Genomic DNA, 12,004 nt, shown 5'->3' on the forward strand with positions numbered 1-12,004 from the left:
AGTAGTTTGCTTCCCACTCCCGCTATAGTCTAAACAAATACTAACACCACTTGCACAGCTATGCTACAGCGGCCAGTATGCTACAGCGACCAGAACAGATCAGTTTACAGCAATCCGCTCACGGTTTCATCCCCAAGTGTACCGGCACCTCACCTCAGCATCATCTCACTCTGGGCAAAACAGCACTTTCACACCGGTAAGGATGAATACTTTGCTTCACACTCCCTGTATAGCACACCCTAACCACCCCACAGAGCTCACAGCGCTCCTACCCTCCTCTTTCCTACTTTTTTCCCCTTACTCGCTTCAACAGAATCACAAAATGGCTGCCAACACTTCCTAGTTGCAACCGTTCGCAGCCAATAAGCAGCAAGCTTGTGCTCGTAGCCCCTCAACCAATCAGATGGCAGAATTCCCAAATATCGATATCTGTAAATTTCGATACTTCTCCAAAACTACTTAACGGATTCACACCAAATAAACAAAAGTGTGCTTTCTAGACCAAGACCCTTCTCCCTGCCAAATATGGGGTAATTCCGTTCACCCGTTCGACATGTAGCCTTGTCTAAAGTTTCCTATGGAAGTTGCATGGAGAAAACACGTTTTGGGACCCCCTTTTTTCTCGGCCCCCCCCTTGACGAATCACCCCCAAACTTTCAACATAGGATCTGATATGAACAAAGAATTAGTTTGGAAAATGTCATGAAGATTCATCAAACGACGCCAAAGTTATAAGCAAAACAACAAATGTTCTTCCTATGGAAACTTGGTCCTAACTATAACTACCTACTGGCGACCGCCAGTCGGTAATTAGTACATACATATATAAAGGTATATATACATCTGCATATCTAAAAAAATACAAATATAAATGCATACATATATGCATACATATGCATGTTATGTACATGCAAGTTTGAAAAACACTAATAAAAGCAAAGCTAAAAAGCCACCTAATTACAAACAGAATTGCTTTAACTTAAACGAGGGCGAGACCTATTGCATTTTCAATGCTTGTTTCTTTCGCTCTTAATTTGCTCCATTGCACCAAGTTGCATTATTTCACTTTTCAACTCATTGAATATTTTGCTGCATTTCATCAATTCTCAATGCCTTTAATCAATGTTTTTTTTTTTTAATATTTCAAGTTGAACATTCGTTGCTACCATCTCTCTATTTTAAGGCAATCGAAATTCATATTATCTAAAGAATGGAAGTACAGTCTAGGCAGACCCATTGTTATCCTCTGTACTTCTATATATTTGTTCACTGAAGTGGTTTACCACCTTTTATTTTCTTTTTCACGCACTTACTCCAAATCCACATGATTTTTAGGCCCAAGTGCCCTCTTCTGATGTGCCTTAGCTGCTCCTGTCTATTTTTCAAACAATGTGGCTGGTTGTCATCGTACTATGGAATACAATGTCAGGGTTCTAACTCCTGCTGTCACTTGATTGGTGAAATGCCGGACTAAAGGCATATCAATAGATCTTGAGGTATGAAGTTAATCTCCTGACCTGTTTAAATAACATGTCCACGGTTTTTCTAGTCCCCGCACATATACCGCAACCTGTACATCCAATGATACACAATAAATGTGAAACGGGAGGTCCAACCAGGGGGCGGGGTTAAAAGCATGAACGTCAATTCACCGAAAGGCCAGAGGTAACGGACGTGACATCACACGCCATTTGACCTAGACATTCACTCACACACAGATGCTTACACATCCACTCACAATCCTACATTGACACACTGTCTCTCATATAAACACACTCTCACCTGCACACAACATACATTTGAAAGGACTTTTTACTTGCCTTTGCTGGCTTGGAGGGTCATATTCTAGCTAATTGTACGTAATATTTTATTACACTAATAGTGAATAATTACTGTTATTCGCTATTAGTGTAATACAAAAATGACAGAAAACAAGGAGACTGGAGCCAACGAAGTGCCCCATATGTTTCTGGTGCTGATTTTGCCACCTGAGTCCAGGGCCAAGCTAGAGGGCACAGCCGCGACCTATGGCGAACCCTAAATGACGTCCCTGGTAAAAAGGAAGCAAGTATTTAGTACACAGCAACATATTTGGAACGTAATCCCATTCAAAGTCAAATAGATATGGCTGAGAAGAGCAATAATCCCACCTAAATAAATACGCAAAGGTTTATTAAATTAGGCAACCTGTCAGCCTTTCTGCAGCTGAAACGAAGTAAGATTTACCATCACATCAAAAGGAGAGGAGTCGGTGATAATGCACAAAGAAGAAAAGAGATGTGGTTTTCATATCTATTAATGGTGACAAAAGAAAGGAAAACAAAGGTCTATTAAATAACTTAATGTAGGCTATTTCTGAGGATTATTCTTTCTCTAAAATAAATACGAAGCAAGCAAAGTTTATATTTTTCTCTGTTTGGCCTTGTTATTTAAAGGAGGCAGAAAAGGTATATTGTCTATTAACTCTAATCTAGCTTGACCAATAGTTTCCATCAGACAGAAAGCGGTCCTTTGGCGTTTCTGTGGCAGTGATGGAGTCACATGAGGTCACTGCCACCTCTTCTTAAAAGCAGTGCTGTGCATTTTGTTAAATACGTTAGCTAAACCCACTTGCATGCTATAGAAATCAAAAGTGGTATTTGACAATGCGGGTTCCTTCTAGTTGACTCAACAGCTTCTGTTTCTTTTACAAAACTAGTCATTTACAAAACCATATTCGTGAAATTCGGACGTGCGGCAGGGAGTCGTGTTTCATTTGAACAGCTCGTCTAGGGTTCCTTCGCATAGATTTTACCTTGTATTTGTGATTTTTCATGGTATGCTGCAGTTATTGTCTTTTTTTGAGAACGAAGAGGTAAATGCGTATAAAGAGGTTTTATGACATTTGGCAAATCTAACTTCTGAATTGTGTGTTTTTTTAACAAGGCTCATTCCCTGGAAAAACCTCTAAGATTCCGTGGCAGGTAATCCTGCCCAACCCAGCCTAACCTAGCAAACGAGAATCAGTGACTGGTTAAACGTCTATGGAAAAGGGTTCCAGAAAGAGTCATGCCAAATAACCCAGGAACTGATGTTTCTAATTTCGGTTTGCAGTGTCCAGCTGAAAGCCACCTTGCCAAGCATTATGTCATATTAGCTTTTCAGTCTTATCTCCTCGGCCCATCTATAGCTCATTGTTTCTGACCTCTGGCCGCCACAGACCTCACTCAGACCTTCTGTTATCACCACAGCCCTCAGTGTGACAGTCAGTGGTGGCGGAATCAAGGACAAGTGCTGTCTAAAATTCGAGCACTATCAGCAACGAGGGCCAGTCTTCACACATTTTGTAAACATTGTTAACTATAGTTTTGTCCTTGAACCAGTTTAATCACATTGTCATATTTGTTGAGTATTTGGCCCGGAGTTCGAACCTGCCTGTAGATGAATAATATATGGTACTTTCGTGCACAGTGACTAGATTAAAACATGTTTTTCCACAGTTCATTTTAAAGTGCAAACATGTTTTACATTTTCGGATGTGACTTGAAAGTCTTGCTTTACAGAACCAGGTTTTGCCAATGGCGGCTCCTCCACTAAGGCGGAGGAGCGTTGCCCCACTTGACCAAAGGAAAAATAAAATGATTATATCGATTGTTATTATCATTTTATTGTTCCTATATACTTCAGTGGCTTTAGGGCGGGGCGGGGCTGGGCTGGCGGAGTAGAGAGTGAGTGGTTTTCACTCCTGAAGTGCGCCCTCTTGGGCCGGCCAAGCAGTCATGCGCACTTTGAATCTTCCTCACCAGGCTGCATTATACAGTCTGGCGAGGAACATGAAAACCCTCTCAGTCCCCATCTGAGCGCCGATCCACGATGCTCAGACCAATTTGGCTATGGGGAGGCTGGGAGGGCGGGTGCTTCCTGCTGCTGGGTGGAAGTGCAGGAAGATGTCGGAGGGACAAAGGATGAAGGAGAGGCGGCGGCCTTTTCAGGTAAGTGTTTTTTGTTTTGTTTTTTAGTCCGCCTATGCCCCACCACCTAGGTCCGGTAGCCACTGCTACTGGGTTTTGCAGATTTCTATATCCGTGTAATTTCTTAAGTACCGTATAACATACACAGTAATAGGCTATTGGTGAGAACCGAGCGGTTTCCAAGGAAGAGGTATGGGGCGGCAATTGCCAATGGAAAGGCGAACTAGCTTTGTGAATATTCACAAGGCCTCAGAATGGTTTTCGACACCAAATTATGCACCTAAAATTAAGTCTACTTCGTCAGATATCATAAGGGTACAGGAGGACAAAGGCTTTCTCCACAAATAAAGATCTTTCAGAGTGGGAAAAAGTTAAGATGCATTTACATTTTGAAATTCACCTAAATTCACTGTAAACTAGCAGATTTTCCAAATGCATCGAAGGTGTACGTCTTAAAATGAACGATTTTGATAGATTTACGTGCATACATGGATATCTTTTCAAATCTCTTGAAATGATTAACTTCATTAAAATTCCAGGCTTAACTGTCAGTCATGGTAATTTCTCTGTGAATGTGATTGTCTCTATGGTATCTTTTCTCCATAAATGGTTGCAATTGTTGATTTTTATTTTGAAATTATGGCAGATAAATTACTGCCATTACATGAGTTATTCAAACACTTTAGGCCCCGCAGCTGATAGTAAGAAAGTGCCATGCAAACAAAATGTAATGCAGTTTAATGGAATGGTATTGGACACTTTGGAGAGACTTGTGCACGAGGGAAAACTTGTAAGGTGATCTTTTTTGGCTCAGTAGTATCTGCCTTATATTGAGGCTATTGCTAATTGTGACATAGAAGAATGTCAGATGAATTACTGTCTCTTGTTGAAAGAGATATTCAAGCATTTTGAGGCTCTCAGGGCAGTAGGGTAATGCACTATATAAATACCAAAGCAATACAGTACAATACAATGTGATGGGACTCCATCAAGAAAGCAGTGTACAGGGACATAAGTTCCATGGGTTAGTTTTTTCCATAATACCGGTTAGTAATTGAAACATTGCATAGTGTATGTCTCTGAGGTTTTGGACTTTAAGCACATGACTTGTGTCAATTGTGACATGTTATGATGAAGTAATGTGACTTTGCTGGTCTCATTGTGAACCCCTTCTTTCTCTCTTCAGGAAATTCTACGTCGCCACAAGTGCAGCGGCCTTCCTTCATGGATTACTTTGACAAACAGGACCCAAAGACTAAAACTCAGGAAAACTCCAACCAGAATGCCCATGAGCAGTTTTACCACCCCAACTATGTTTACCCAGATAACTGGAAAGTTCCTCCGGATGGCGACTTTGACTTTGTAAGTAGTTTACATTTAGATCCACTTCAAGTTTTGCTGCTGATTTTTTTTTGTTTTATGAAAAAAAGTTGCTTCTTTCTGATGTAAAAAGGCGAACAGGTTAAAGACTCGTAGTACAGTGACTAAAAAATTTGAAGACGTTTTGAAATGTTTTCCTTTACACAGTTGTATTTGTACATATTACAGGTTTGACAATCTAAAGATATTAAACATTCTGTAGTTATGATTAACTCGGACTTAACATGTAAGAGCATTTTATGGATCTCTGATTACTTTGGAGTTTAATACTTTGGGCACTGTTGAAGAGACTGGTAAAAAAAGTTCCGAAATAATATATATGCACCTAAAATAGAATGTTTGCAGAAGGGCACACTAAGAATGACGCAGAAGATTGCGGTAGGTTCAACTAAGTTTTCACTTATGGTTTTATGTAAATCTGTTCCTCCATTTTTGAGAAAATAAAAAGAGTAATTGGTGGGATATGTCGAGTTTGTGGACTGTTTGTGATTGAAATTAAAATTGGCACTTGGTTGCAATGTAATACTTATCTGTAGTTCGTAATTCATGAAGCAGCTTTCCTGTTCCACTAGTTTCACTATGAAAGAAATGTTGCTTGTGCCACATGGCCCTGAGTAATTACCAGTGGCCTAGGTTCATTCAAGAATTCCATCCATCACTGGTATGCCCAGATGTGGGCCCCTGCACATTGTGTCAGTGAAGCCAAGCTGTACCCGGCTGATGAGCCTACAACTAGGGGAAACCGGTCCTGGGTTGCTTGTTCTGGTTCAGGGAAGATCTGGCTTGACAGTTCGGGCTGCACTGTTCCGATTGGAGCAGGGTCAAGACTGAGATTCCAAACTGAGGTGGCACGGTGTGCAAAATAACAATGGATTGGGATGTGGCCCGAGTAATTACAAGTGTCTGAGATTAATCCAAGCAATCCATCCATCATTTTTTGTATACTTTAGTGTGTCATATGAGGGCATTATTTTTATTCACTAACCTGGGGGGCAATTAGGGTATGTAACAAATTGATGTAAAGTGCCTATTCCACTGAAAGAGTTTAAAATTATGATGCAAGATTCCTCAGATAATTAAAAGAGAATGTAGTGATTGCTTCTAGGTTGAGTTCATTAACGCGCTGATTGCCGGTCAGCACCTTTTGCCATCACTGCCAAGGGGGACTTCTGGTCCCAGGTTCCTTTACTCTCTGGAGGGAGGAGACTGCCGCTGACGCACTCAAATAGCGCGACATCTATCGCAGCGCGGGACGCGCTGATTGCCGGTCAGCACCTTTTGCCATCAGTGCCAAGGTGGACTTCTAGTCCCAGGTTCCTTTACTCCCTGGAGGGAGGAGACTGCCGCGCTCAAATAGCGCCGACAACTACCGCAGCGCGGGACGCGCGCGGGCGAAGCCCGGGCCAAGGGCGGGCCCGTCCTTGCCCTTCATCGCCAGGAAGAGGCAGGGCAGGGCCACCTCGCTTGGCTTGCCGCTCTCCGAGGATATAGTGGAACCCGCTGGGACTTGTGGACTTGCGGAAAGTAGCTGCTCATAAACTGTGAGTTATATGCGCACAAACACTGTATAGTTGGTATTATTGTATATCCGCCCACGGAAAGCTGGTCATATTGGGCAACCAAAGACCTTTCTCAACCTCTGACCCAATAGTTACCTGTTGATATGGGGAAAAGGAAAACAATTGCAAGCGACAACAAGGAGGGTGGGTCACCTGAGGGGGGGCGCAGAAAAACTAGAAAAGCCAAAATTGCACGCAAATCTACAGCCCAAAACAGTGTCTTGGATCGATGATCTAGATGATCGATCGGTAGAATGTCAAGACATCTTAGCTCCACCGTCTAGCACTCCTATTAATACACCTATGTTAGGGGAACAGCACTCTACCATTGAACCTGACTCTGAGCCCAATCACGCTAGCAAAATTAAGCGAATTGAATCCATATTCACTAAGTGTACTACACGAAGCACTGTCCCTAAGGTTCGTGGGCATAATACCGACAGGCAGTGCGCATCTGAGGAGCGAGATTGGGAGGTAGGAGCCTTTCCCTCTTCCACTCTAGGGGCAGGTAATAACTCCGTCAATAGTAGGAATGAGTCCTATATAACCACTAATATTGCCCTAGCTAACCTATTTTTCGCTACTTCAAGATCAGACAGAATTAATGGTGGATCTGCAGGAAGAAGCGCAGGGAGATACTCCACAGTCCAGCCTAGGTGTTGTATGTATGAATAGTCATAATGAGATCCTTGGGGAGAGGGTTGAGGTTTCCTGACTACAGCATTCAACTAAAGAGAGTAACACCTGTAAGCTCATTGCTGAATTAAGAGATGAAGTTAATTCGTTGAAATCACTCATTTTAGTGCTCTCAAACTAAGTGAAGCTTCTTGTAACAAATGAGCAATTGCGAGTAAACCCTAGCAACCTGCCCACTAGTCCTCTATCGAATCCTGTTCCAGTAACAGATAGTAACTCCTCAGCAAGGCCTATAAGAAATCCAGTTCCCCTAATGTCCATCCAAACATGTTGCCCATTAGAACGTAGAAATACTAGTCCTCCCAGATTAATTTGGACTGTGAATAGAGGCCACCGTACTCCATGGCAGACCCAGGATCATGGTCCTAACAAGAGTTCTAAGAATATTTTCATGATTAATGTGCCTAAAGTTCTAGCGGTAGGCAGACAAGAGGATCACCCTTCATTATGTTAAATGCAGAATCGCAGGCTGCAAATCATTAAATATTATGCCACCTTTTCAAAAGCTTTTCTGGGGGCCAAACAAAAAAAACCAATTCTGGTTGCTTGGATTGGAACCCAGCTCCTCCATTCCAAAATCGGCAGCCCTGACATTACACCACCCCGCCTCTGCAATACATTACCGGCTCCTGACATTAACAGAGGAAGCAGCAAGTTTACAAGCTTTGAGATGTGTAACCTGCAGCATACCCAGCGTACCTGTCGCAGAATAGCAGCTCTTCTGTCGGGCCTTTCAAAAGTACTGCCCCTGCTCCTCGCACTCTGCCCCGAAAGTGACAGTTTTTAGACGCTCATCTGCATACGTTTAAGTATGTGGTTGAGGATGGCATAGCTGCCAAGGTTTCAGATTGCTACGTGTGACATTTTCTAAATTTCAGTGTAATTATGATTGACATTTCAACGACTAGTAGTGACACTTTCTCGCAAGCAAAATCAAGCAATGACGATGTGGGAAACATATAAATATCAGCAATTACACCCATTTGAGCAACAAGAAACTCCAAGAACATCTTAAAAGTGCTGCAAAGTACCAGAAATTGTCTCTGTCCACATGGGACCTGGCCCAACAAGACAAATGTGTGTGGCACCAACATGAACAAGTTACCCACGGAGCCATCTCAGTTGCCTAAGTGTCACACTGTCTCAGCTGATACGAGCACAGACAGGCAGTCGAGCACCATTCTGCATCATCTTCACAGGCTGAGGCCGGTGCAGTAATCTCCCATACAACAAGATGATAGCTTATGGCTGTCCGAAACCGGTTTTAAATTACCCCCGGCAGTTTCGAGAAATAAACCGCAAATGTAAAGGAAGGCACAGAAACACACACTTGGTCACAGCTATTCTCATTCTTTTAGAACTAAAGTCACAGGGACAGTGGATACCATACTGCATACATGCTGTTTTGAACATGTCTGGCTTTTAACATGCTGTAGAATACAGGCTGTTCATTAAGACATCACACGACATGGACTGCAGACTATGTATGTATACGTTTCTAAAAGGTGGAGGTAAAGGGATGAGAAGGGAGAGAGTGAGAAGGAGGGAGACAATGGGAGTAGGGAGGGGGTGAGAGGGGAGGAGGTAGACAAAAGGAGGAAAAAGGGAAAGAGATAAAAAACGAAGGGGTGTAGGTGAAATTGGAGGAGAGAGAGAGAGATGGCAAAAAGCAATGGAAAGGGAAATGCAGATGTGAGGCACTTGACATGGCTATTGCAGCAAGTAAATATAGCCAGACGTGCGCTGGCCAGCTCAGTTGATTTAGAGATAAGATCTCAGTTATGGGATGGATAACTGATGTGCTCTGCTGTGAATCACTGTACTGTTCCATGGAAGCTGGCGAGTGTCCTGCACCCTCTGAGTACAGTGATAAGTAGTGTCAGTGGACCCCCAAATGTGAGTCATGCAACACGTGTTCCATGTTTGCTGAGGGTCCCCGTCTTTATGTGCCCCACAGGTTCCACTGTGCATGCTAAACTAGTACACGCATGCTAGGATAAACAAAATGCTTCTTGACACCGAGGTTGCCAGGGAGTGTTGAGCAGTAATGGTTCAGGTGCGACAAGTAATCCTTTATATGTTTGCTTTGTGCTCTACATTTAAGACAGTGGGCAGTCTGAGTTACAGACTCTTCTCCTTCGAGCCAGTGGAAATTGCTCTTGCACTGAGCTCTTTCCCAACTTCTGAGAGAAAAATCCAAGGTTACCAGACCACAGAATGCTGATTTTTTCGAAAAGCATGCTGCATGCATTAAAAAAACTTTCGTAGCCCTGTGGGGGCTGCAGTGGGTAGTAGCAGGGTGACAGGTGAGCATTGTGCAGGCATCAGTTGGCACACCTTGGCAGACACACACCCTCAAACTGAGCCCAGAGTCTCTGCTTCTCCGGTTATTATATTTTTGAGCAGAAGGCAAACGGCCGGGAGGCTCCCAGGGCAGCATCTGGCAATTCTAGGCCTGTGACAGGCAGGCCAGGGAGCAGAGTGCAGCCTGGCCGGCTCTGTGCCTGCGAAGCAGAACTGAAGGGGCGTGGAGCACAGGAGAGGTGCCCGGGGACAGGTCAGAAGGTACAGGTCTTCTCACTGAGCCTCCCCCTGGGCATGGGAATGCTAGTGATTAGGGAAAGTCTTCAGGGGAGAATGCAGTGGGCCGGTGTGAATACACAGTAAGACATTTTCAACCAGGGAGCAGAGTGAAATTAGATCATTTACATAGTAAATGGGTGTCGACATCATCGCCATAACATTAATGCATTTCATTCCCACGTTTGTAATCGAAAGAGACCTACTCCGCCTTTCATCCCAATCAGGCAGACAAAAGAATAGTGTCAAACATAGTAAAAATATGCTAAATAAATTAGCAATAGTGGAACATGCAGCCATGCCAGGACACTACCGAACTTCTGTGAGTTACAGTGAGTTTTGTACACAACCGGCACCCACTGACTGCGGCAGCTGCCGATCGCACGCTACCTGAAGGAATTAATTAATCACACACACACACACAGTCAGGTGGCTGCATTGCAGCACCGCTCTCTCACTTACCTAAGTTGCAGTAACTTGAGCTCGAGCCACCGCAGCAATTACCGATTGCCGCGTGCCTCCTCAGAGAGTCCTTGGGGACAGGCCTGGACTCTGGTCCAGTGAAAGCCCTGGCCACGGATGGACTCTTGGTGTTGTGCGCGCTTTGAAAGTGTATATGCGCTGTTTAGGAAGGCCTTGTGCGCACGCGTTTCCGCACATGTTAGAGGGAACTATGCCCCCTGCGCAAGCTTACTCCGGTGGAGTGTTTTGTAGTTTACCGGGACCTCGCGGCTGCCAGTCATTGACTTTGGCGTAGGCTCTAGAGGAGGTACGCAGAAAGGAAATATATGCATGTTAGATTACGGTAGGAGTGGTCTCTGTATTAGAGCATGTTAAAGTTAGTCAAGTGATATCATGTGTATAACAATGTATCTGGACTTTCTGCGTAATTGTACATAATGTCAATATTAATCAATGTTTTTAATTTTGTAATAAATACGGCCGGGGGGGGGGGGTGGGTACCAGGCCATATGGTGTATGCTGCAGTAGGCGGAAGAAGACTGTGAATGACAATAAAAGATCAATGGATGAAGAGAGCTGATTGAAAGTTCCTACAAGTATATTATACACATACATTTTGTAAAATCATAAGGTCTTGGCTACCTGCAGACCTAAAAATTGAGGCAATTAGGAATGACATGACTGCAAGCTGTGCCGTCACAAGCGAGGGCTCAGCAAAACAAAAACTCAAGAAGAAAATGAACTTTTAGTAGTTTCAGCAGGAAGGAAAGGATGCCGAGAGGAAGGGGTAAGGCAGTAAGGCAAACAGGGGAATACGAATATGACAAGGGGTCCAGACTGAGGGGGAGAAAGATGGCAAAAGTTCCCTGCTAGTCAGCAGATCAACTCAATCTCAAGATCCCAAATATTGTTATTGATCACTGGAGATTTCCAGGACACCATCTTGGGCCATACCAATATGCGGAGAGAAAGTCCAGTATGCACAAAGTTAACTGGTCCAAAATGTCAACAAATATATACAAAGCTGGAGAAGCATGTCACGTTGCATCAGCTTAAGAGAGGCCCTATGTACCACATATGTCTACATTTTGTACAGACACAAAATGAGTACTGGTGGGAAACAGCGCACTCCTACTAGGCAAGACTAAATATAGCCCACGTTTCAGAAAGTCACTTTAAATATCAAAATACCATTAATGTATGAAACAAAGACTCACCTGAAGTAAGATTAAGAAAAATATCTAAATGCAGCATCATACTTGTCAGAAGTCAATTTTCAATAAGATCATTTGTTTTGTATTTTTCATGTACCTTTGTTTTTTACATACGCACAATATTTTCGTTAAAAACAGGCCTTAACAAATATTATACCGCACT

General features: G+C 43.3%; 1 protein-coding gene across 1 annotated transcript in view; it reads left to right on the plus strand.

The window, feature by feature from the left end:
• STK3 (serine/threonine kinase 3) overlaps positions 1–12,004 on the plus strand; it is a 1,017,041-nt gene that overhangs the window by 836,060 nt on the left and 168,977 nt on the right. The window contains exon 10 of the mRNA XM_085605192.1: positions 5,137–5,312. Within this exon, the coding sequence (XP_085461318.1) occupies positions 5,137–5,312 (176 nt within the window). The remainder of the gene's footprint in view (positions 1–5,136; positions 5,313–12,004) is intronic.

The sequence above is a fragment of the Triturus cristatus genome, chromosome 5_1 (assembly GCF_964204655.1).
Source record: "Triturus cristatus chromosome 5_1, aTriCri1.1, whole genome shotgun sequence".
Lineage (NCBI taxonomy): Eukaryota > Metazoa > Chordata > Amphibia > Caudata > Salamandridae > Triturus > Triturus cristatus.